Below are 26,908 nucleotides of genomic sequence, written 5' to 3'. Positions count from 1 at the left end.
GGAAATACTATTTCAGTAGGAGGGTGGTGAAGTACTGGAATGGGTTACCTAGGGAGGTGGTGGAATCTCCATCCTTAGAGGTTTTTAACTCCTGGTTTGACAAATCCCTGGCTGGGATGATTTAGTTGGTGTTGATCTTGCTTTGAGCAGGGGGTTGGACTAGATAACCTCTGGAGGTCTCTTCCAACCGTAATCTTCTATGATTCTATGGAGGTGCACTGAGTTCTGCATTTGAGGAACATCTCTCCCAGTGCCAAGCCATACTAAGTGTGTCTCATCTGGAGCACTAGTGTTTGCAGATTTTGCCTGTGTTAAAAAAATCTGAACATTTTTCCTGGCTCAGATCAAATTAACTCAGCACTGCCCCTCAGATAAACTTCACCTCCAAACTTGAACCCTGAACCTTTATGTGGAGATTTGGATAAATTTAGGCAGTAGTAGAATTTTCATTCATTTAATTTCTGCAGATGTCTCTGTGTTTCCAGTTTGTGAATGAGACTAGAGACACTAAAATGCCAACCAGAGGGCAAGATCATTGGGGTTTTCTTGCAAAAAGTAGCTTTGGGGGAATATCCCATTTGCTTTGTCAGTGTGGCACAGACCTTGCAAACGACCTTTAACCTGGCACCATGCATCGTGATGCCATTCCTGTAAGGTCAGTATTGCCTCATTGCTACAGGCAGGGAACTAAAAGGAACCTACCTTTTGAACCAAGTCATTAGGAACCATGTTGGGACATGTCTCAGCTGGGAAACATCCCCTCTCTGAGCTGAGTCAGTAGAAGCAGCACTGGGTGTGACTTGGCTGGGAGATGTCTCCTTCCCCTGAGCCACTCATTAGGAGCCATGCTGAGCATGTTGGCTGGGAGCTGATCTTTGCAGATTTCCCAATGTGCTCAGAAAGAAATCTGAAAAATGTGTTGCTTCTTGAACTGGATGACCAATCAAGGCCTCTGTTATTATGAATGAGTCCCCTATTGAGCCAGTCGAGTGTATTTTGGCTCTGATTCATTATTAACCCCCTCTATACAGAGCAGCAGATTTCTATGCCTGCAATTCTTCAGCTGTCACTGTTTTATTTTACATAGCTCCTTAGACTGCACTCATCATCATAGTATCTGAGCGCCGTCCAGTAGTACATTAAGAAACATGACTAACGTTGTGTATTTGTTCTCTCATCCACTCTTCCAGAGGGAAGTGTATGCAGTGGAGTGTCTCGTTTTGGAATTCAGTTTTTATTGTATATATATACACACACACACATGTTGATATTGTTTATGGTAGAGAAGACAGGTCAAAGAAACTTTTCTTGCACTTACAATGTAAGATGGTGAGGTTTACGATGGTCCTTACTTCCTGTGGGAACCTCAAAGTCCAAAGCCCTAGACCTCAGTATATGTCTGAGAAGCCCTTAGGGCCAAGAGTGCAGGTGTCTCAACTAGTGGGGTCAAGAAAGTCTGTTCTGGAGAAGCTCCAGGATTTCTCAGCACTTGCTCCAACCTCTCAGATAGAGACAAGCACCTACAAGATCTCTATCAAGCATTCTTGAAATTACAATACCCACCTGCTGAAGTGAAAAAACAGATTGACAGAGCCAGACGAGTACCCAGAAGTCACCTCCTACAAGACAGGCCCAACAAAGAAAATAACAGAACACCACTAGCTGTCACCTTCAGTCCCCAACTAAAACCTCTCCAGCGCATCATCAGAGATCTACAACCTATCCTGAAAGATGACCCTTTACTCTCACAGATCTTGGGAGACAGACCTGTCCTCGCTTACAGACAACCCCCCAACCTTAAGCAAATACTCACCAGCAACCACACATCACTGAACAAAACCACTGACCCAGTAACCTATCCTTGTAACAAAGCCCGATGCCAACTCTGTCCACATATCTATTCAAGTGACATCATCATAGGACCTAATCACATCAGCCATACCATCAGGGGCTCGTTCACCTGCACATCTACCAATGTGATATATGCCATCATGTGCCAGCAATGCCCCTCTGCCATGTACATTGGCCAAACCGGACAGTCTCTATGCAAAAGAATTAATGGACACAAATCTGACATCAGGAATCATAATACTCAAAAACCAGTGGGAGAATACTTTAACCTGTCTGGTCATTCAATGACAGACCTGCGGGTGGCTATATTACAACAGAAAAACTTCAAAAACAGACTTCAATGAGAGACTGCTGAGCTGGAATTGATATGCAAACTAGACACAATCAACTCAGGATTGAATAAGGACTGGGAATGGCTGAGCCATTACAAACATTGAATCTATCTCCCCTTGTAAGTATTCTCACACTTCTTATCAACCTGTCTGTACTGGGCTATCTTGATTATCACTTCAAAAGTTTTTTTTTTTTGTCTTACTTAATTGGCCTCTCAGAGTTGGTAAGACAACTCCCACCTGTTTATGCTCTCTGTATGTGTGTATATATATATCTCCTCAATATTTATTCCACTCTATATGCATCCGAAGAAGTGGGCTGTAATCCACGAAAGCTTATGCTCTAATAAATTTGTTAGTCTCTAAGGTGCCACAAGTACTCCTGTTCTTTTTGCGGATACAGACTAACACGGCTGCTACTCTGAAATCTAAGAAAAGAGAGAAAATTAAGTCTGGATACCAGGAAATATTTCTTAAAAATGAGGGGTCTATGAGGCTGTAGGATAGTCTCCCCAAGGGAAGTGCTGGAAGCTCCATGACTTGGAACATACCTGCACTGGCCTTAGGGGCTGGCAGTAGACATGACTTTAGACAACTCTGGCCATCTGTAGGTCACCTGAAGGCATCATTCTCGGAATTGCATGGCCGTAGGTAGGGAAAATAATCTTTCCGACTGTCTGGAAGTTGAATCTAGACAAATTCAGACTGAAAATAAGGTGTAAATTTTTAACAGAGAGCGTAATTAACCATTAGAACAATTTACCAAGGGTTGTGGTGGATTATTTCAGGGAAGTTCTATGGCCTGTGTTATCCAGGAGCTCAAACTAGATCGCAATGGTCCCTTCTGGCCTTGGGAGATATGAATCTGTAACTTCACAACCACTATTTTCCATTTGCAACATGAAATGCAGCTATTTATTTTTCTCCTGTGACAACCCCCTTGCTCCTTCCTCCAGCACTCCCATCTCTACACACATATCTCAGAATTCATTCCTTCAAAGGAGGAGTCAGTTCCCTCTGAACTTCACAGGCTCAACCATGTCTCCAGGCTGCTTGGAGTGTGGGAAGCTTCAGGCCTCATAGTTCTTGGTTGCTTGGAAGATTTCTTTCTTCTGTCATGTTTTCATTTAATTCCTTCTTGGCCATTTGGTGGGGGAGCTTCTCTCTTCCTTCCCAAATGCTGGGATAACAGGGTGGCTGTGGGGTAGGAATAGGGTTGCCAACTTTCTATTTGCAGAAAACCAAACATCCTTGCCTTGCCTCACCCCTGCCCTGCCCTGCCCCTTCTCTGAGGCTTCACCCCTGCTCCCTCCATCCCCCCTCTCTCCATCACTTGCTCTCCCCCACCCTCGCTTACTTGCTTATTTTCACAGAGCAGGGGCAGGGGATGGGGTGTTGGAGGGGTACGGGCTCTGGGCTGGTGGTGCAGGCTCTGGAATGGGGCCAGAAATGAGGGGTTCAGGGTGCAGGAGGGGCTCTGGGCTGGGGCAGGGGCAGGGCATTGGGGTGTGGCAGGGGGTTTGGGGTGTGGGCTCCAGGTGGCGCTTACCTCAGGAAACTTCCGGAAACGGCTGGCATGTCCCTCTGGCTCCTAGGTGGAGGTACATCCAGGTGGCTCTGCGCATTGCCACTGCCTGCAAGTGCCACTCCCACAGCTCCCATTGTCTGTGGTTCCTGGCCATTGGGAGCCGGTGCTTGGGACAGAGGCAGCAGGCGGAGCCCCGGTAACTGTCCCTATGCCTAGGAGCCAGAGGGAGATTCTGGCTGCTTCCCGGGAGCCATGCAGAGCCTGGCAGGCACCCTGCCTGCCCCACTGCAGGCAGCCAACTGGACTTCTAATGGCCCAGTCAGCGGTCCCTTTTTGACCAGGTGTTGTGGTCGAAAACCTGATGCCTGGCAACCCTCATCAGGAATAAGGGACAGTGGCAGCAAAACTGTGGGGTGAGGGGAAGAATGTGCATTTCTGTTTCGTAAGTGCATGCTATGACTCCTCAGACAGCTGCAGACAAATGACCTAACTTGGGGAATCTTGCTCACAAGTTGAATTTCTGTGGGGCTGTATCTTTGTTCTTCCAGAGATTTTACAATCTGCTTAGATACCTTAGGGTGGTATCTCTGAGGGAGTGCATCCAGAGCTGCCTAGCTGCTGGCTCTTCTCAGCTTTCTCTCTTTGGAATTGCCTCTTTCTTTCATTCCCCTGCATCCAAAGCACGGTAACCAAACCTTCCATGCTGCTTGGGCCACACCCTTCCTTGGATTCCAGCCAGCAGTCTCAAGCTGTTTGAAGGGGATGCCCAAGTCTGATCTTTCCCGGTTACTTTCTGGTGCATCTGTTGCATGGCTATGGCTCGGAAAGGGGGAGTGGATATTTCCCTGGCCAGAAATGTACCACAGCAGATACCAGATTGAGATTCACTCCTGCTGCTTTCTGCTCTCCTTTCCCACCCCAAACCTGCTCCCTTATGACATGTTTCAGAGAGAGAGAGAGAGGGAAGGGAAGTTAGGACTGGCACAATGTGCCCAATTGTCAGCCCAGGAGATTGAAATCTTCTGTCCCCAGAACAGGTACAGCATAGGCATAGCAGGGCAGAGAGATTGCCAGCAAATGTGCTTGAGCCCTGCAAGGAGAAGGTCGTTCAGTCCTTGGCCTTCTCTGGTGAGGTTGACAGTGACACTAAGGAGGGATTATGTTTTTTGTAGCATGAACATGTGTCTGCTAGGAGCTGAACAGAGGACTGTTAATGTGTTTCATACAGACACCACCAAAAAGCCATCACTATCATCTACAAATTATCCCAGCCAGCTCATGGCTCAGGGTAAATCCTGGGATAGTATATTTAGGAGGGAATGGTTTCTTCTTCAGTCACTGCAGCCCTTGCCTGGATATTACACCTGGCATCTTTAGCCTAGAGTTTAAGTGCATGCCATACTGCTTGCATTGCTGGATTTTTATTTTATACTTCTGCTGAATGACAAAGCTGATCTTTGCATTCTCTTAAAATCATTTTTAAAAGTTCTTTAAAAATATAGTTAAGCTTTGTGTACCATTAAAATAGATGGTACACAAAGCTTAACTATATTTAGGGGTGATGGTTTGAGTCAGTTCTTTATTTTGTTGTATATACATCACTCTGTCGTGGGCTGTGATTGAGTAGGAGACCAGGAAGAAAGGGAGGAATCCCTCTTCCTCACACTAAAGGCCCTATCTCATCTCTAGCTCTCAGCCAATAGCTGGCCAACAAGGAATGTATCTTTTACTGTGGTTTGTCTGGTCAATGAAAGCTTCCTCTTGATCTTGATCATTGGCTCATAGAGCTTTGTTATAAGCTCTGCCGTCTTCCACAAATACATTGCTTCCATCCCTAGTGAGGTAATCACCAGAGATGGCTCTCACACTTGACTGGCTGATTGAATTTTGGGAAAGACAGGCACCTTAGAAATTTTCGCTCTCCCTCGAGAAATTTTGCATCCCTCTCTAATGGCATGAACACTCTTTCCCTCCTTCTTCCCACAAACAATGCTGCCTTCAAGGCTGTCATTACTCTATCTGACTCAGTCTGAGTTGCCACCTCACAGATCTCAGACCTCCTTAGAGGGTTCCTGTAGCTATTGACTCATTTGTGTTGATGCAGACCTCTGGGGAAAGGTGCAGGCTGTTCCTGTCTGCCAAGGAGCATTCTGGACCAGCTTGTTTTGGGAATGGCAGGTGCCTCATGGAGTTTATTCAGCAGGACTCCAGGCCTCCAAATCTTGCCTGGAAAAACAGAAATGTCACCTTCCAAAGGGGGTGTACAAACTATGTGCTGCTTGGTCATGCAGAAAAGAAGAGGGACTTGGGGTGCACAATATCTGCAAATATCTGAGGATGTAAATGCCAAAGATGTTGTGGAATTATTTAAGATAATAACTAGGACTAATGGGGTGGCACTGAGCAAAGGGGAAATGTTCAGGCTGAATATAGGCAGGCATTCTGCAGTAGGGTTTTTGGCACCTTTCTCTGGAGCAGTGAGCTGGGCTTGTCTGTTAGGATCATCTGGGTGTAACTCACAGGATCCATTTCTCATAGTTAAGGGCGGGAAATATGATGGACCCTGCCCCACAAAGGGTGGCAGATGGAATGGGATCCACATGTATGCGTGCAAAGGCTTCATTTCCACCTGTACTGAGCAGCAGGGTCAGGATTTGTGCAGGAAAACAGACTTTGCTCTTGGTGTTTATAGCATCTGCAGAGCAACTTGGTGGGTGTTACAGCCTCACTATCTTATCTGTCTTTTTTACTATGGAAGAGATTGTGTTACTCACAGAACTGAGTGGCTGATGGCACTAGCTAGAGTGGTATATAGTGCAGGCACATGCAGAGCAAGCTTTCCCCTTCCTCCAGTGCACCTCATTTCTGACCTGCATTCCCCTGCTGCTCCAGGCTCGGGTTTCTCCACACAGCTATACTGAGGAAGGTCCAGAGAGGGATGCAGCCCCCTTTCTTCCCCCCTCCTCCTGTCCCATGTCCCCACACACATCTGTCGAAGCACCTCTGTCCTGAATTGCAGCACCCTCTGTTGTTTCAGTCTTGCTCTGCACCACAGCTCTGCCAGTGACCTCACTCTTGACCTACTGCTGTAGGCCTGGGCATGACTTAGTACGCTATGCTGCATTACGTGCTGCTAGAGGTGGTTTACATCATCTTTTTAGGAAACATGGGAGTGCATCTAATCAGTATATTTGCTTGGGCTATCACATTATCAGACTGCAAACTGCTGTCTGACTTTGGCAGACTAAACTGGCTGGGTGAGTCCCTGTGCTATGGCATGTATGTGACCCAAGTGCCCCACATTGGCAATGGATGGGGGTACACAGTTACAAGTCTATACTCAAGGATTTGCCTAGACATGCCCAGACAGACATGTTTCGCCTGTGATCAGCATGATATTTCACCAAAGAAAGCTGTGTGCATAGGCGCCAGCTTCCTCCAGGCCTGGGTAGTGCTCAAACCCCCACTCTGTCCCAAGCCCCCATCCTGTCCCACCTCTTCCCTCCCATTTCTGCCCCTCCTCCCAGCACGCCCTGTCCCTGCTCCAGCTGATCGCAGCAGGCAGGAGGCACTGGGAGGGATCGGGAGGCACTGATCAGTGGGGAGCAGGCAGACGGGAGGCTTTGGGGAGAGCTGGCTAAGCATCCACTAATTTTTTTCCGTGGCTACCTACGGCCATGTATGGTCTCTGCTGAAAGTTAAGAACTCACTGGTCATCATCGTTATTGTGGGATGGATGGATGGAAAAATTTTAAGAGTTATGTAAGTACTTTGTGTTCCAAAGCTGCTGGAGGTGAAACTGGTCATCTGGGGTAGGGTGGTTCTCATGGCTAACTCACTCAAGAGTGGGAACAGCTGACAATCTATTGACCCAACCCAGCCAAGTGTTTACACTCTGACAAGGTGCAGACTTGAGCCTTAACGGAACACAAAAAGCCCAAGAAAAAGGGCTTGACTAGGGGTTAGCATCAGGGCAAACTGAAGTTAATAAAACACCCTGGTTATGAAAAGAGACAAAAGGTCTGGAACTGTCTAATAGGAGAAAGAAGGGCCCATGGTGGTCTCCGTCAGGGAGGCAATACTCTGTCAGTGTCTCATGAAAAGTGGATCCCAGCACTCTAGACCTGATACTTGAAGTGCTATATAGACTGACCGTTGGTGAGAAATACCATGTTAGACAGGAAAGGAACTTGTTAATAAATATAGCTCTAGATTATGTTTTATATTTTTCTTTTATCTGTAGTTATAGATTTCCAATCCTTATACTTGCTTCTATTTGAATCTTTAGCTTAAGCTTTGTTAAATAAACTTTAACTTCTCTTTGTTTTTACTATAGATACCAGTAAGTGCTGTGTGCTAAGGAGAGTGTTGTAACTGAGGTCAAACTAGTGAGCTGGTGGACACTGCTTCCATGGCGGGCAGTGAATCTGTGTGCACTGAGAGTATCCAGAGGCCAAGGGACTGGGCACTTGAGTGTAATGCAGTGGGGTGTATGGACAGGTTAGCAGGATACATGCTCCGGGGCCAAAGCAGAACTCTGGGAGCTAACTACCTCCAGAAATTTAGCAACAGGTTCTCTCTGTTCTGCCTCAAGGACTCACTCAGGAAGCCTAAGGGCTGGAGAGTGCAAATTGATAGCCTGCAGAAGGAAAGAGTGGGGCAAACAAGGCTCCCTCGACCCATAAGCAGGCAGTAGCAATTCACCTGTACCCATGGGTAACCTCAAAAGTGTCACAATGTGCCACATGACCTTGTAGCTTATGCCAATGGGCACACCATTTTTTCTTTGAAAATTGTATTAATTTGAAGCTCTCGTGGCAGCTTATAAAAGATTGGGGGAAATGCAGTGTCATGCTGCCTGACTGGCTCACCACTAGGAGTGCCTACCTCAGGACTGATGGTCAGAAAACAAGGCAGACACCCTAAACTGATGGTGTGTGCTATAATTAGATCTCACCAAGCCAGTAACAAATGTGAAATCCTGGACCACTATCCCAGTCTTACCATGGAGTCACAGACAGTCCCCTTATACTCTCCAGTCTATCTTGCCACCCAGGCAAGCTGGACTATGTGCAAAACGGTCACTTACACCAGAAATCACACCACATTCAGGTAGCTCCCAGTCCCAAGAAACCAGTCACTTACCCAAGATCTTACACCAAAGACAACATTGGCAGCCAATTTTATACTAAACTAACTAAAGGTTTATTAGCTAAAAAAAGGAAACGAGAGTTATTGAGAGGTTAAAGCAGGTAAAAAATATGCACAGGTGAGTCACAGTCTGTAATTCCAAATGGTAGCAGAGATGTAGTCATCTGCCAGTTTCCCAAAAGTCTCTCAGGGCTACCTAGAATAACTCTGGGGATCTCCATCTTCTCGTTCAGTTATTCTGGCCTGTTCGAATCCGAACAGTGCAGAGATGAAGGATCTTTCTTTGAATCCATACTTATAGCTTCTTCTCACAGAAAACAAGCTGCTAGGTTCACTACCCAGGTGGGCTCTTCCTTTGATGATGGAGAGTGAGGAATGCATTTAGAGTCTTTGACCTCTGATCATTACACACAAAGATCACTTGCTTTGATCACTTTTCTGTTAAAGTTCTTCATTTGCATTTCACAAGGCTTCTTTCGCATTTGATGGGTTAATTACAGGAGTATACACAATGTAAATGTTTGCTATTACATTATAACGGGATACAGGTATGTGAAAACAATGCACGTACCATCCCATTCGTTTTCATGAAATTTCAACACCAAATATACTCTTATACATTTAACAATCACTTTAATCTATACTAACACACAAGTGAATTGGCCTGGGGCTTTGGCATGAGCTGGTACCTGATCTGTTAGCATCACATGTAGGATTGGGCACTTAATTGGAACCCTCTTTAGAATAGGACATGCTCAGAGTGTGTAGTCTAGTGATTAGAGTAGGTGTTTGGTGGTCAAAATTTCCTGGGTTCTATTCTTGGTTCTTCCACTGACTTGCTCTGTGACCTTAAATAAATTGCTTCCATTCTCTGTGCATTGGTTGCCTAATCTATGAAATGGGGGAAATATTTCCCTCTTTCCCACAAGTATTCTGAGGGTTGATTCATTAATATTCATAAAGCTCTTTAGAACCCTTGGATGTAAGGCACTATATAAATACAAAATATTAGTATTCGGTCTTTGTTTGCTGTCAGCGGGAGTTACTAGTATCCTGCACTGAGAGAACAAGTCCTCCAGGAAGCAGATATGTGGAGTTAGAAGGTGCTGTTCCACTGAGAATAGAAATTCAATATACAAAAAATCTATTGGGCTAGGCCACTCCACTCTGCCCAGTGCAGGTTTGTTCAATATAATCTGTTTTCTAGGAGCTTGTCTATTTTGTTTTATTTTATTCACATTTTTCTCACCATAGCCACTAACATGATATAGCTCATGCCCACAGTACCCTCCTGTGTAGTGTTGCATCCTCTGCTGTTGAACCTCTCTCCTGTTAGTTGGAGCTCCTTTTCATCAAAACACTCAGACAGTCTAGTGAGGGGAAAAAACTATGAGCTTTATCAATCATGCCTGCACTGTATAAGCATTCACACAGCACTGAAGAAACTTCCCAAGTCTTGTTCTGGCATTCGGTGGGCTCAGTGTGAAAACTGGGTAGATCCAGGGTTGGCACAACCCATTAGGCGACCTCGGCGGTCACCTAGGGTGCTACAATTTGGGGGGTGGCGACCACTGCGGTATTTCGGCGGCGGGACCTTCCGCCGCCTAGGGCGGCAGAAAAGCTGGTGGCGCTCCTTGGTAGATCCCTTGTGTATTTCTTCTTTGATTGTTCCAAAGTCCTTGTCAGTGATGTTGAGGGGGTATCTGCTCAGTATTACAGAACTGCTTTAGCATTCCTGCTTAAAACAGAGATTCCACTTGCTTTTCTGTTTGCCTAGAGCACCTGAACTGTCCACTATGGTTCTTTCACTATTCCAGATTCAAAGGGCCTTCTTCAGCTTTCATTTATAAGTGTGTAAATCCAGAGTAGCCACATTGAAATCAGTGGAGGCACACCTGCGTAAAACCAGTGTGTGAAATGAGAATTAGGCCCAAAGCATTATGTAATGCCCACTGACTGTGTACTTCTATGTGCCAGAGAAAGATGAGAATGTTAGCTAACTCTCTGCTTTAACAAGAATCACTAATCCAATGTATACTGGTCTATAATCATGAAATCTGCTGGTGAATCTGAAATGGAAATACAGCATTTTACAATCATACGAAGAATGTATTGAAATGTTTCACTCATGTTCAGATATGACAATGCTGTGGCCTAGCATTGGGAAATTAGTGGGAATTTGACTTGTTACTTTGCTACTATTAGCAATTTCTACTCAAGATTTATAAATATTGTAGAAATAACCTGGAATCATAAATTACCAGTAGAGCCAGAATTCTGTTTCCTACGTGACATTTTTATCAGGACTACAAAGGCTTTTTAAAAATGGACTGCAGTTCCCTTGGTTATGCAGAAATTGACCTTATAGAAAGTGGATTACACATGCATCTGCCTGTCTAGCTTTCTTAGACATTTCTAAGCTATCTATCATCTTGGTAATAAAATACTGCATCCCTGTTTTTTGACTGCTTTGCTGACATGGAAGAAAGTGTTTACTCTGGGTATCTTATTTATTATAAGGCTCTAATCTGGTGATTTTTCTTGTTGCAGGATCTGGGAGTCTCCCTTGCTCCAGGCTGCCAAGGAAAATGATGTCCAAACCATCCAGAGACTTCTCACCTGCCATACTTGTGATATTCATCAAAGAGGTAGGGTACTCCATATGCTGTCCATGTCTAGGATAGCTGCAAGGAGAGGACGCCTTGGGACTTTGAGTCTGAAGGATGGAAATACTTCTCAAGCAGTAGAAAAGGATGATCTTGGCAGGTTGGGATGAAAACACTCTTTGCGTAAGGGTAGGGAGTCCTCTGGATTGAGTGTGTTACTCTTAGTAAGATTCATCTCACTAGGCTGGCAAAGGAACTTACGACACATATATATGACTCTCTCTCTCCAGGTGCCCTGGGGGAGACAGCTCTTCATGTGGCTGCCTTGTATGATAGTATGGAGGCTGCACAGATTCTGATGGATGCAGCTCCAGAACTTGTCAATGAAGCAATGACATCAGAATTCTATGCAGGTAAGAATGCCAAGATGAATAAACATGGGCTGAGACTGCCGGAATGGCATAGTAGCTGAAATTCTGTTAGCTTTGTGTCCAGATTCCTAAGTGCCCTTTATAAAATGATCTGTTTCCGGGAGTCATATTTTACTGCCACTTAACTGCATTTTCAACAACCCATAGGTGCTGTTGTGTTCCCAACAGATCTCCAGGAAATGAAACCTATGCCATAGTCCTTTAAAAGAGGGTGCGTTTAGAGGATCATTTTATCCTTGGAGGATATCCTATTCCCAACTATCACCCCAAAAGCTGAGATCCAATCATTATATCTGGACTCCTAGCTAATCAGGGTCAAGATGAGTGGAAAACCTCCAAGGAAAGATCTAAGTGCTGGAGGAAGTAGTATTGATTCAGTAGGAGATGCTTTTCCATCTAAATTATTACTGAATCTAGTGTCTCTGGCCTGGTCCACACTAACCCCCCACTTTGAACTAAGATATGCAACTTCAGCTACGTGAATAACGTAGCTGAAGTCAAAGTACCTTAGTTCGAACTTACCACGGGTCCAGACGCGGCAGGCAGGCTCCCCCGTTGACTCCGCATACTCCTCTCGTGGAGCAGGAGTACCGGTGTCGACGGCGAGCACTTCCGGGATCAATCCGGGATTGATTTATCGTGTCTAGACAAGACACGATAAATCAATCCCAGAAGATCGATTGCTTACCGCCGGACCCGGAGGTTGACCTACCACCAGTGTGGTACTAGAGGGAGATAAGCTCCAGGGAGTGGTGTGATTGATTCACTAGAGGTTGGTCTCCTCTATTAGTCAGTACTGGCCCAAATACCTCACATGTTGTTAGGAGGATTCAGTGCTGCTGGAGCGGCCATCTTCCAGATGAGACATAAAACCTAGGCCCTCCAGAGTGGGGTTATTAATTCCCGGGTTTGTAAATTACATTCTACCTTCATTAATTCCCTCTGCATTTTCACCAGGATATGGATTTTTTTCTGTAGAGTCTACCGAGAACTGTATTGTCACTGTGCATTGTTAAAGAGTTGCCTCCTTTTACTCCAGAACCAACTGCAAGGGAGGAGAGAATATGATCTAGTGGCTCAAGTAGGGATGGGGAGTCAGGAGACTTGAATTCTAGCCATCATCCTGTTATTGAGCAAGTCACTTAATTTCGCTGCATTTAGTTTCAGACTAGTGATTCCAGGCTCTTGCAAACAGGCTAACGTGAGGTTTAATTGATGAACATTTGTGAAGTGCTCTGAGATCCTCAGCTGGAAAGTGTTACAGAAGTGTAAAATATGAGCAGGAGCATAAATGGAATTAACGAGACACTAAAGCACTTCACTGAAAAGTGGTGAGAGAGAAGTTGCAAGTGTAATTCATTTAACAGCAATTAATTTCACAGTTGCAACTCCTATCTTAGGGCTAAGACAATAAAAGGTGTATTGGTGAAAACACTGGACAAAATTCTACTCTCCTTTATGCTGGGGTGAATCCATTGAAGTCACTGGGACAGTCAGTGTAACAGAGATAAGAGTTTGGGCTGCAATTTTCCAGGGACATTAATCACTCACATGCAACTGGAATTCTATGGGAGCTGGGCAGGTGACTTCCTTAGGGTCCTTTGAACACCCCAGACTTTGCCCATTGGGTTTCTCAGTTATTTACTAATAAAGTGGCCTTGGTTGCACAGTGGATCTCTGAAGTGCCTCTGGTCCCTGTGGTGCAATGTTGGCATTACAAAAGGGGTGTGATTGTGTGTTGCAGGGGAGACTGCTCTCCACATCGCTGTGGTGAATAAGAACTTCAAACTTGTGAAGGCGATGCTTGAGAAGGGGGCTGATGTCAACAACCCACGGGCCACCGGCTATGTCTTCAGACCCAGCAGCCACAACCTCATCTACTTTGGTAGGGCTCCATCTGCAGGCCTTGAAAGCCACCAGACTCTTCTTCTCTGGCACACACTGAGTTCTGTGACCTCTCTGGATCTGGTATGGTCTGCTTCCTTTCTGTCCCTCTCTCTGTCAACAGGGCCCCATGTGCTCTGGGAATTCCTGTCTATGCAACTGCTATGCAATACAGACCTTGCTGCAGAATTGTGCTCTAGAAGTTCAGCTTTCATTTTCTAAAAAATGTTAAATCTCTAGCCTTTGTGAAGACCACTTGCCCTAACATGACCTGAATGAAACCAATGGAGTGATGTCTGCCTGAGTCTGCAGCCAGCCTGTAGTAATAGCTCTGTGATGAGCCTACTTACCCATTCCTTTCATTTGGGTGCTAACTCAGAAGCCTAATGATAATAATTATTATGCCATTGTTTCACTCCCAGACCAGGGACAGTTAAAACTGAAGTTTTATTAACTTTAGTATAAAAAAACCAAAGAAATACACCTTGCACAAGCCCCATTACTGCTCAATCCTTTTAGAGCACATCCATCTCTGTGTCTGCAACCAGAGCATCCCTGTTGACCCCCTGAGCAGACTTTCAGTCCTTAAAGGGATAGGGCACAGGAGAACATAAGCCTGACATTGACTTCTGAGTGCTACACTCCCCACTCATAAATGTAATGTCATCCCAACATTTCTATTAACAAAATATATCATACAGTTCATCCATTTGACTTATTAGCAGTCATCCAAGTTCCACAGGCTTGTAACAGTCATTCTCAAGTTAGTCTTTGAGTATCTTCCTCTGTAACAAGCTCTGGTACTGACAGTGAAACCTTCTGCAAGTAAATTTAGTTTGTCACATTCAGCAGAAAGCTTCTGTGGCAATTTTAGTTCCATTATCCAACTGAACAGTCAGTCCTGAACACCTCAAATTCCCCAAAATAGTCATATCTTATGGAATAACAGTTCCTATATGATCAGTGCTATAACCATGTCATGCCAAGTTACTGGGCATATGGCAAGCTAGTTAGAAAATATACCTTTCACTGAGCTTCAGTGGGTCACAGCTAAGGATGCCAGATTCAGTACAAGCTGCTGAGAAATGGGGCAGACTCACCCCAAACTGGTGGTTATTCTACCAAGCCAGTAATGAAAGTAAAATTCTGTCTCACCACATTGGTTAACATGAAGTCAGTCCTTATTTCACCACCCCGACACTAGACTTTGTGATGAGTGGCTATTGAAAACCAATTTAATCAAACCAAGGTTTCTTCTGATCTCAAGAGACCAGCCACTTAGCCAGGTAAATATATAACTCCGATCTTAGCCAATAATCACACTGCTGCCAATCCGTTAGTAACTGAAATTTAAAGGTTTATTTATAAGAGAAAATAAATAGAAGAGAGTCAAAATGGTTAAATAAATCATGTACATACAAGAGATTGAAAAGTTCTTATATCAGGTTTGAAGCAGTGATAGAATAAACTGCTAGTTTGCAAATTTCTCTATGGAACTTACCCAAACAGCTTGGGGTCATCAGTCCTTGATTAGAGCTTCCTTGTTATTATTGGCCCAAGATGGAATCCAGAGTCACATGACCCTTACATGCTTTGAAGACTCACAGGAGCAGCCTTTACACATATTCTGGCTAAGGTGTCCACAGGAAGGCTCACTGGGTCAGGAGGAGTTTCTTCTATGGGCCATTGTGAGTGTTAGGTGTTCTTTAATGGGCCATCAACTTGAATAGTTCATTCACAATGTGCTGGCCAGATTGGATGTAAATTACCTTGGGGATGTTATCCCAGGAGCAAACACATTTGGGATATAGATCTATATAACCAATATTCCTAACTTCAGATACTGTGATGATACATGGATATAAACAGGATAATCATACTTAGCAAATCATAACATTTTCATTAACACCATACATGATATATTTATACACCATTTGTTGCAATTGTCTAACAATGGCAATATTCATTATATAAATTGTCATGTTTCAATCATATAGCATCACAGTACTAAGTTAACATAATTATAAACTATCCAGAGCTATCAAATATTTCATCTCCCAATATTACATCAGCCTTGGATAGAAATGTAAGATTAGGTCCAGGAATAGGCACTTGGTATGGCATGTGACAAACACATGGATAACTCCATGATACATTCACTAGTCCAAAAGTTGGATTTAGACACTTATAAGTAGGTGTTCCTAATCATTCACATGTCAGTGTCTGTGGGTCTCGTCTCTCGCTGGTCAGGTGACTTCACATGTTAGTGGATTGTTCTGGTGATCTGTCCTCTTGTGCATTACTTGTTTCAGGTTCCATGGTCTTGTTTTGGCATTCATGTTTCTCTACAGCAGGTGTGAATGTCCTATCACTCCGACCAGCTGCTTTCAAGTTTACAGAATCAACTACATCCTCAGTTCCCAGGCCTCTACCTCTGAATTGAATGTCTGTGCTATGGGGAGTATCTGGTACCATGACGTAACATGGTTCATCTTCACTCTCACTATAAGAATCATTGGAATCCAAACTCCTGTCCTTATGTTATCTCTTATTGCACTAGCTTGCCTTGTTTTCTGTGTCTTGTGCTGTGGTGGGTTAGAAGATGGAGTTATATCCCTGACTAAGAAGTCACAGGAAAGTAAAAAATTGCAGTGAAGAACTCTAACACATCCTTTTTCATCTTCTGCTTTTACTTCATAGACTAAGCTATCCCCTTTTCTTTCAAGTACTACATGAATCTTATCTTCCCACTAGGATCTTAATTTGCCTTTCCCTCCTTTCTCTGAAAGGTTCCTGACAAGTACTCTGCCACTTGGTAAGAGAGCGGCACCATGCACTTGTGGAACTCGTGGATGACTACTAATAAGTCAAATGGATGGACTGTATGTTAGATTTTTTTTAATATAAATGTTGGGACGACATTACATTTACAATGTGTTGTCTTGTGGTTTCGTAAGAAGGAGGCACAGTCTGGATATAGAAGTAAGGTTTTATTAGAACTAAAACAGAACTACATAAAACAAAGGGAAGCCATGTGCTCCTAGCTGTGCAGTTGGTAAAGCTGACTATGGAGTGCCTCCAGCCAGTTCTCACTATCCCCAATCCAGTTCCCGCTAACATGTGCTCTGCTCTTAAAGGCCCAGTACATGCTCCTAACATAAGAGCGGGGAGTGTGGCACACATAAGCGAATGTCAGGATTCGATTTGCCTTTGCCCTTTAAGAAGTGAAGGTCTGTTGAGGGATAATCAAAGGGGATTCTCTGATTGTGGAGGCAGGGACATGTTGTGTATGCCTGCTTTAAAAGGATGGAGCAGCAATGGGACATGAGCAAGCTGCATTTGTGAATGTTTTTATGCTGCATTTGTGTGTGTTTTTTTACTGCATTTAATTATACTTCAGTTATCAAACTGCCAACATGAGGAAAGAACACATTTCATATTGTTAATGAGGCTAGGGGCTGGTGCCTCTTCAGGTAAATTGCAGCAACGGTGTTTGACTATCTCCTCAATAACTCTGTAGCCAATGATCTCTAATTTGGCCAGCACAGGAACCATCAAGATGTGATCATCTTTGCTTAATTGGAACTAGACTTCAATCCATCCCTTGGAAGGGATTTCAGTTCCAATGGCAGTGTTAAAATCAAGCCCAACTTCTACAATAACTCTTCAAGCTTTCTAAGGTGTGTCCCTGAGATATTATTTTCCACCCACCAGGGGCATGCTCAGGAATTTAAATTTGATCGCTTTTGGAGGGACATGTTAAACACATGATGTTCTGAGAAAATACAGTACACTCGCGCTACAATGAACCTCCAGATTCCAAGCCATTTGGCTATTTAAGCCAGGTGTTTGTTATTGCAAAAGAGAGGGAGGGCACAGCTTCTCCAGCCCTGGGGCCATGGCATTGGCAGAGAAATCCTCTGGCCCTGGGGCTGTGGCAGTGTCACAGAACTCCTCACCACCCCAACGGCCCCCCACCTCCCCTGCACCTGAACCACCCTGGTGAGCCTCTGCACCCAGAACCTCTCCCCACTGAGCCCCAACCAGCTGTACCCGGACCCCCAGCCCACCAAGTTCTCCTGGATCCCCCCTGCTGAGTTCCCCACACCCAGACTGCACCGCTGAGCCGCAACCACTTTTGCCTAGACCCCTTTCAGAATCCCATTGCCCCTGCACCCAGAACCCCCGAACCAAGCCCTGTGCATCCAGATCCCACCCCACACCCAGACACCTCACTCAGCTGCCCACATCCAGATTGCACCACACAGAACCCTCTCATCCTACACCTGGATCCCCCCACACTAAGCCCCTCCACACTTGGATCCTGCCGGGCTGAGCCTGCCTGCCCACACCTGGTGCGCCTGGCGTGGAGGAAAAGGGCCCCAGGTGTATTTCTGGGACCGGCCCAGCCCTTGCGCTGTGTCAGGGTTGGGAGCAGCCTCACTGCAGAATCCATGTCCTGGGGAGGGCTGCAGGGTGATTACCCTCCTCCATGCAGCCAGTGGCCTGTGCTCCCCACTGCCATGCTGGAGTCTCCACATTTATTTATTGACAAATAAAATTTGCAGAATTTTAAAATATTGTGTGGAGAATTTTAAATGTTTTTGGCTCAGAATTCCCTCAGGAGCAGCAACTGCAGGCTGCTCCTGGTAAATCAGACACAGTATCAGCTTTATCTCTGCTTTTCCTATACCTCATCTCGACTGATAGTGTTTTTTCCTGCCATATCTGAAACAGTGATAGCAAGTACTGCCTCTGTCAGATTGCCTCTTCTCTGGGCTTGCTTCATGGCTGCAGGGCTGCTCATACCATTATCAGTTCTTTTGTCACAGTTCCGGACAGCTTGCTTTAATATGTTAATTTCAGCGTTCACATCTTAGATTGCATCAATACTGGCCTTTAGTTCCCTTACCTCATTCATCAGCATGGGAGACTCCTTTTCCCTTGGGAGGAAGTGCTGCTTTACTCTCTGACCAGTGCTCTGTGTATAAGGCGACTGCACAGAATTATATGCAACTGCCTTAGCTTCCATTCCCCAGCTTCTGCTCTTTCTCTATCTGATCACTTACAACAGTAACAACAAGGAGTCTGGTGGCACCTTAAAGACTAACAGATTTATTTGGGCATAAGCTTTCGTGAGTAAAACCCTCATTTCTTCGGATGCATAGAGTGAAAGTTACAGATGCAGGCATTATATACTGACACATGGAGAGCAGGGAGTTACTTCGCAAGTGGAGAACCAGTGTTGACAGTTCCAATTCAATCAGGGTGGATGTAGTCCACTCCCAATAATAGATGAGGAGGTGTCAATTCCAGGAGAGGAAAAGCTGCTTCTGTAATGAGTCAGCCACTCCCAGTCCCTATTCAAGCCCAGATTAATGGATAGGTTGTAGATCAGATTATCCTGGAAAATGATCCCTCACTCTCACAGACCTTGGGAGGCAGGCCAGTCCTCGCTTACAGACAACCCCCCAACCTGAAGCAAATACTCACCAGCAACTACACACCACACCACAGAAACACCAACCCAGGAACCTATCCCTGTAGCAAACCTCGTTGCCTACTCTGTCCCCATATCTACTCTGGCAACAGCATCAGAGGACCCAACCACATCAGCCACACCATCAAGGGCTCATTCAGAAAGCGTACAAAGAGTGGAAGAGGGGAGGGATCAGTAAGGAAACTTACCTTAGTGAAGTCAGAGAATGTAGAGATAGAGTGAGAAAGGCCAAAAGCCGTGTAGAGTTGGACCTTGCGAGGGGAATTAAAAGCAATAGTAAGAGGTTTTACAGCCGTATAAATAGGAAGAAAGCGAAGAAAGAAGAAGTGGGACCACTGAAGACTATAGCAGGAGAGGAGATTAAGGATAATCTAGGCATGGCACAATATCTCAACGAATATTTTGCGTAGGTGTTTAATGAGGCCAATGAAGGTATTAGGGATACTAGCAGCGTGACAGAGTGGGATACAGGAGTGGGGATTACCGTATCCGAAGTAGAAACAAAACTTGAACACCTTAATGGGGCTAAGTTGGGCGGACCGGATGATCTTCATCCGAGAATATTGAAGGAATTGGCGCGGGAAATAGCAGGTCCATTAGCGATAATTTTTAATGAATCTGTAAACTCGGGGGTGGTTCCGTTAGACTGGAGAATAGCTAATGTGGTTCCTATTTTCAAGAAAGGGAAAAAAAGTGATCCGGGTAACTACAGGCCTGTTAGTTTAACATCTGTAGTGTGCAAGGTGCTGGAGAAAATTCTAAAAGAGAAAGTAGTTGAGGACCTTGAGGTTAATGGCAATTGCGATAAATTACAACATGGTTTTACGAAGGGCAGATCGTGCCAAAAGAATCTGATCTCCTTCTTCGAGAAAGTAACGGGCTTATTAGATAAGGGAAATGCGGTGGACCTAATTTACCTTGATTTCAGTAAAGCGTTTGATACTGTACCGCATGAGGAATTATTGGTTAAACTGGAAAAGATGGGGATCGATATGAAAATCCAGAGGTGGATAAGGAATTGGTTAATGGGGAGAATGTAGTGGGTCGTATTGAAGGGTGAACTGTCAGGTTGGAGGGAGGTCACCAGTGAAGTTCCTCAAGGTTCGGTTTTGGGACCCATTTTATTTAATCTATTTATTACTGACCTTGGAACCGATTGCAGGAGTGTGCTGATAAAGTCTGCGGATGACACGAAGCTGGGAGGCGTTGCCAATTCGGAGGAGGATAGGGATATTCTGCAGGGAGATGTGAATGAGCTTGTGAATTGGAGTATCAGAAATAGGATGAAATTTAATAGTGAAAAGTGTAAGGTGATGCATTTAGGGATGACTAACAACAATTTTAGTTACAAGCTGGGGACGCATCGGTTAGAAGTAACGGAGGAGGAGAAGGACCTAGGGGTCCTTGTAGACCGCAGGATGACTATGAGTCGACAATGTGACGTGGTGGTGAAAAAAGCCAATGTGGTCTTGGGATGCATTAGGCGAGGTATATCTAGTAGGGATAAGGAGGTGCTGCTTCCGTTGTATAAGGCGCTGGTGAGACCTCATTTGGAGTACTGTGTGCAGTTCTGGTCTCCCATGTTTAAAAAAGATGAACTCAAACTGGAGCGGGTACAGAGAAGGGCCACTAGGATGATCAGAGGAATGGAAAACCTGTCGTATGAAAGGAGACTAGAGGAGCTCGGGTTGTTTAGTCTGACAAAACGAAGGCTGAGTGGGGATATGATTGCTCTCTTTAAATATATCAGAGGGATAAATACAAGGGAGGGAGAGGAATTATTCCAGTTTAGTACTAATGTGGACACGAGAACGAATGGATATAAACTGGCCGTGGGGAAGTTTAGGCTTGAAATTAGACGAAGGTTTCTGACCGTCAGAGGGGTGAAATATTGGAACGGCCTTCCGAGGGAAACGGTGGGGGCGAAGGACCTGTGTGGTTTTAAGATTAAGTTAGATAAGTTTATGGAGGGAATGGTTTAATGGAAAAACATGATATTAGCCAAGGAATACCGAGCCATGGCAGGTAAATAGTATAATGGCTAACAAGGGTCAGGCTGGAGACTCTTGCCTACATGCTCGGGGTTTTGCTGATCGCCATATTTGGGGTCGGGAAGGAATTTTCCTCCAGGGTAGATTGGCAGAGGCCCTGGAGGTTTTTCGCCTTCCTCCGCAGCATGGGGCAGGGATCGCTAGCAGGAGGGTTCTCTGCCAATTGAAGTCACTAAGCCACAGGATTTGGGGACTTCAACAGCAGAGTCAAGGGAAGGGGTAGGGACGGTTTTGTGGCCTGCAGCATGCAGGGGGTCAGACCAGATGATCATAATGGTCCCTTCTGACCTTAAAGTCTATGAGTCTTTCTTTAAAATTGGTTATGTTTTCTGGGGTGGGGTGACAAATTTCACAGCAGGGGGCTGGTTTTAATTTTTTTCATTATTTCATTCTATTTTAATTTTTCACTGTACTGTTTCTGAATGATCATCAGTTCTTTCCATTTGCTACTCTATTGTTGTAGCAATGAGGTATAAAATCTTATCTTTTAATGCCACCAGTGCAGACAATCCCTGATCTTCCAACTCTTCCTGCTCATGTAAGTAGCTTCTTATATATTTGACTAAAGCGAAAAGGCGTTTAGCTGCAGTTTTACTGTGACTTGACCCAGAAATACCCAGAGAGTCACAACTTCTCTTAAATCTTCATCCCTTAGCAGGTATTAAAGGGCGCCTATGTCCATGTGAAGGTCCTCTAACTCCCCAAGCCAGAGTACTTGCAAACAATTAAATCTCCCTTGGCAGCTTTTCCTGGAACAGTCTACAAAAGATTCAGGTTCAGGTTTGTCTCTTAGGGTAGATCTGCACAGAAAAAAAAAAAAAAAAAGCCTGCAGCAGCAAGTCTCAGAGCCCAGGCCAGCTGACTCTGGCTCAAGGGGCTTGAGGTGCAGGGCTAAAAATAGCAGTGTAGAAGTTCAGAATCAGGCTGGACGGGGGAGGGTCTCAGAGCCCAGGCTCCAGCCCTAGCCCAAACAGCTACTCCAAGGGTCCCCAGACTTTTCATGGCCGTGCCCTCCCTTACCTCTGTCCATGCCCCCCTTCCCAAGAGCCGGGAGTGGGGCCGCGGCTGGGGAGTGTGTGCGGACAGGGGTAAGGGGGCTGAGGCTGGGGCTGCAACAGTTGGGGGCAGATTTGGGTCCGGGATTAGGAGTCCCAAGACTGGCCAATCAACTCCCAGAAAATGAAAGTCACTCCCTGGTTCAAGTATAGCTGCTCGGGATTTAATTCTTCCATTTTATTCTGACCGCTGAGTGAACCTTCCGCTGTATTTGTTATGGCCACCGACTTGAAGAAGTCCTTGCTAGTTGGTCACAGGAGCACAGCCAGATTTTGGTGAATCTTTGGTGAAGTGGTTCTTAACCTATTTATCATTGTGGGCTGCATATTGATTATTTTCTGGGCCGCAGGTTGAGAACTACAGTGCCCCACACTTAACCACCCACAAACCATTATGCCCAGCGCCCTCTGCCCAGAGACCCCTCCACAGAGTGGGGCCAAGAGCAGAGAGCCAAGTGCAGTGCCCCGGCACAATTTGGAAACCCCATTTTCTCAAAATTAGCAGATACTTTTGGAATATCTTTTATGACTGCCACCTTGGTGTAAACTGCACGCCTGATTGCCTCAAAAACCTCTGCCACCACTTTACCCTCAGTTGACTTTGCAATGGTGAACTGGTTAGCAATTGGCCTGTAGCATTGTGGGGTAGCCAGCTTCCAGACAATTATAGCAACCTGCTTCTGGATTGGTATTGTCTGCCCTCATATGTGTGTCCTGATGCTGGAGAGTCGGGGCAAGCTGCTCACAAAGCTCCAGAAATGTAACTTTCTTCATGTGAAAGTTCTGGACCCACTGCTGGTCATCCCAGGTCCACATGACCATATGGTCCCACCAGTCTGTGCTTGTGGCCCAGTCTGTGCTTGTGGATCCAGAAGTGCTAGTCTACACAGGTGGCATCAGTGGCTATCCTGAGAGTTGTAAGCAGCATCAGCCAGTTCAAGTGCTCAATGACTGTGTCCTCTTCCTCCTCCGACTCCTCCTCCAGATGCCTTTGGTGGGTCAGAAAATGCTGCCAGAATGTCCACCATTATCTCATTGAAGCTCTGCCCATTTGGTGAAACAGGAGTGAAAGCACAAGCAAGAGAAGCTCTTCAAATGGTGACTCTGCCACGATGCTGTCTCCAGTTGCCTGGAGCATGCAGACCCAAAAGACGGCTCAGCAAGATGTTGGGAACTTGGTGGGTTGTGACAGCTTCTTGTGACAAGCAGGATGGACAGTCAAGTTTTCCCACACTGCATTATGAACTAAGGGCTAGAGTGGCAACAACTGGGAGGGTGGGGGAGAGCACCAGGCAGCTTGGATAGATGGTTTGACTCAGGTCTGTGTGCTGCAGTGTGGATGCTGGATCTCCAGATTTGGGGCCCAAATCCACAAACTGTAAACCTGTGGTCACCAATGTGTGTGGATGCTCAAGCCCTGGGCTTGCAAACCCAGGGTCTGCAGATTCGAGTCCCACTAACTGTGGGCTTACATGGCAGAGTAGACATACCCTGAGAGCACTTACAGCTCTGCTGTTGCCATGCAACCAGAGCTATCCCCCTTTAATGCCCTCAGCAGATTTTCAATCCTTAACGAGTCATGGCACAGCTAAATGTAATCCTGACATTCCCTTATGGGTGCTACACCATCATTTGTAACTGCTTTACAGTGGACCATTTTAGCAGAAACATCCAACTAATGTGCTAATCCCAAACTGCCTCCTACTCCTTCCCAGGTGCTCAGATCCCCAGCTGCTTCCTACCCAACTGTCAAAACCTCCAGCTTCCCCCAACACCCTCTCCTATACAGTTACACAATACAAAATTCTGCAGTACACTGAAAGTAATAAAAATTAAGGGCACCATAACATGAATGAAGTTTCATGTCAAAGGGGCAGATTATGAGTACATTCCTCTTATTGAGTAGAATCTTACTTCACAGATGGCCCTATTGATTTCAATGGGGCTACATATGGAGCAAGATACTATTCAGTGTGTGTAAGGAATTCACAATCTGGGTCCCAAAAATAATCCAGAGGGCTCGGTGCTGATGGCATTATTTGTTCAATGAACATGTCCATTTAAAAACAATATGATCTGATGCTGCCACAGAATTTCCCTTTTGCTAAACAATAGGCTTGCTGAAACCAGAGGGCCTTGCCACAGAGTACTTGGGCTTGTCTGTCATCCATCTTTCTGTCTCTCTTATTCATCGCTCTTTCTTCCATCCATTCACATCTCTTTCTCTCTCTGGCTAGCATCTATACCATCTCATCTCATTTCATCCCATCCTCCTTGAAGCATTTGCCTAGTAGAGAGAGGAATTGTTAAAGAGAGTCCATAGGGTCTAAGAGTAAAGCGGTGAAATTTAGCAATGAGAAAATGTAGGCTGAATACCAGGAAACATTTCTGAACAGCAAGAATTTCTGAGGCTGTTAAATATTTCTAGGGTTACCATATTTCAGCAAGCAAAAAAGAGGACGGGAGGAGCCCCGCCCTAGCCCCGCCCCTGCCCCTCCCACTTCCCGCCCCCCCAGAACCCCCAACCCTCCCCCCGTTCCTTGTCCCCTGACTGCCCCCTCCTGGGACCCCTGCCCCTAACTGCCCCCCAGGACTCCACTCCCTATCTAAGCCTCCCTGCCTCTTGTCCCCTGACTGCCCCAACCCTTATCCACACCCCCACCCCCAGACAGACCCCTGGGACTCCCACGCCCCATCCAACCACTCCCCACCCCCTGACAGCCCCCCCCAGAACTCCCAACCCATCTAAACCCCTCTGCTCCCTGTCCCCTGACTGCTCCGATCCCTCTCCCCACTCCTGCCCCCTGACAGCTCCCCCCCAGAACTCCCAGCCCCCCACCCCCTCCGCTCCTTGTCCCCTGACTGCCCCCTCCTGGGACCCCTGCTCCTAACTGCCCTCCAGAACCCCACCCCCTACCTAAGACTCCCTGTTCCTTGTCCCCTAACTGACCCCTCCTAAGCCCCCCCCAACTGCCCCCCAGGACCCTACCCCCTACCTGTACCCTGACTGCCCAAAACTTTCTCCACTCCCCCCAAAAAGCCCCCGCCTGAACTCCCGACCCCCCCCGTTTCTTGACTGCCCCCTCCAGAACCTCCCTGCCCCTTCTCCTGCCCCCTGGCCCCCTTACCCTGCTGCTCAGAACAGGGTGTTGGGCTCTGTGCGATCCGGACACGTGGCTGTGCTCCCCAGCACAACAAAACCCGGTCCCTGGCCCTGCACAGTGCTGCCGGAGCCGGGCTGCAGGGGAGAGCTGCCGGCTCAGAATGCAGGGCGGAGCTCCTCTACAGCTGCTCCGGAGTCCAGCCCGTGACTTTCCTGCAGCCCTCCCAGCCGCTCGCTCTGCTCTGCCGGGGGAGGGGGGAAATCCCGGACATTTTGAGTTATTTACAAATTCCCCCCGGACGCTATTTTTAGCACAAAAAGGAGGACATGTCCGGGTAAATCCAGACGAATGGTAACCCTAATATTTCCCCTGTGAGCAGGGCCGGCTTTAGGAAGTGCGGGGCCCGATTCGAACAGTTTTGACGGGGCGCCGGCAGGGATGACTGAAAAAAAAAAAAAAAAAACACGTAAAAAACACGTGGGGCTTGTACTCACCGGGCGGCGCTCCTAGTCTTCGGCGGTGGGTCCTTCACTCGCTCCAGGTCTTTGGTGGCACTGAAGGACCTGCCGCCAAAGTGCTGCCAAAGACCCAGAGCGAGTGAAGGACCCGTCGCTGAAGTGCCGCCGAAGACCCGGAGCGCTGCCGGGTGAGTAAAAATTAAAAAGGAGCCTCTAGCCAGGGAAGGGATTCTCGGCCACTTGCCCCCACCCTGGCGGCCCTGCCACTGGTCGCGGGGCCCTCTTAGGCGCGGGGCCCGATTCGGGGGAATTGGTGGAATTGGCCTAAAGCCGGCCCTGCCTGTGAGATTAGCAGAAGTCTCAAAGCAGGAGTCACTTAAAACTAAAAGGATAACATCTTAGAGAATAAGAGAAAAGCTGGAGCAAAATAGCATGTCGTATATTTGATGCTAAGTGGGGCTGTCTCTTAACAGGAGACTGGTCTGTTTCTTGAGCAGAATGCTGGGAACATTTCTGCTTCGGTATGGGGACAGGGGGTATAGATAAGATGTGACCTAATAGGCCTGGGACCTTACAATTCTGGCTAACCTACAGGAAAGGAGTGGCTCTTTTATTTCAGGAACTCTGTGCTGTTCAATGGAACTTCCCTTACAGGCAGGAAATTCCCTGCGGCATAGATGGAACGTTAAGGCTCCAGGATTGTATCAGGCCTTTTACTTATCCAAATCCTATGATCCATTTCTGGGGTATTCTTATATTTAAAGATTGATTTTTCCTTTGAGATGTTGCTGGGCCAGAGCCTCGGGTGACATAAATTGGAGTAGCACAACCGTGTTACATTACCCATTTCTGACTGTACTTAAACCATGTCTAGCAGAGAAATTTACTGTCTTTTTTTTTTTTAAATGAGCCTTCATTAATTTTCACTCCGAGTAGTTTGAAACACTGGAGAGGAGT

The 26,908-nt window shown here is 46.1% G+C and overlaps 1 protein-coding gene across 2 annotated transcripts in view; it reads left to right on the top strand.

Moving 5' to 3' along the window:
* The window catches only part of LOC128843839 (transient receptor potential cation channel subfamily V member 6-like), a 72,522-nt gene that overhangs the window by 26,831 nt on the left and 18,783 nt on the right, over positions 1 to 26,908 (top strand). For both annotated transcript variants that reach the window (XM_054040939.1, XM_054040938.1), the window contains exons 2-4: positions 11,413 to 11,510; positions 11,759 to 11,881; positions 13,644 to 13,784. In XM_054040939.1, the coding sequence (XP_053896914.1) occupies positions 11,413 to 11,510; positions 11,759 to 11,881; positions 13,644 to 13,784 (362 nt within the window). The remainder of the gene's footprint in view (positions 1 to 11,412; positions 11,511 to 11,758; positions 11,882 to 13,643; positions 13,785 to 26,908) is intronic.

This window comes from Malaclemys terrapin, chromosome 1, assembly GCF_027887155.1.
Source record: "Malaclemys terrapin pileata isolate rMalTer1 chromosome 1, rMalTer1.hap1, whole genome shotgun sequence".
Lineage (NCBI taxonomy): Eukaryota > Metazoa > Chordata > Testudines > Emydidae > Malaclemys > Malaclemys terrapin.
The sequence above is the reverse complement of the archived record's forward strand: the minus strand, read 5'-3'. Positions and strand labels throughout refer to the sequence as shown.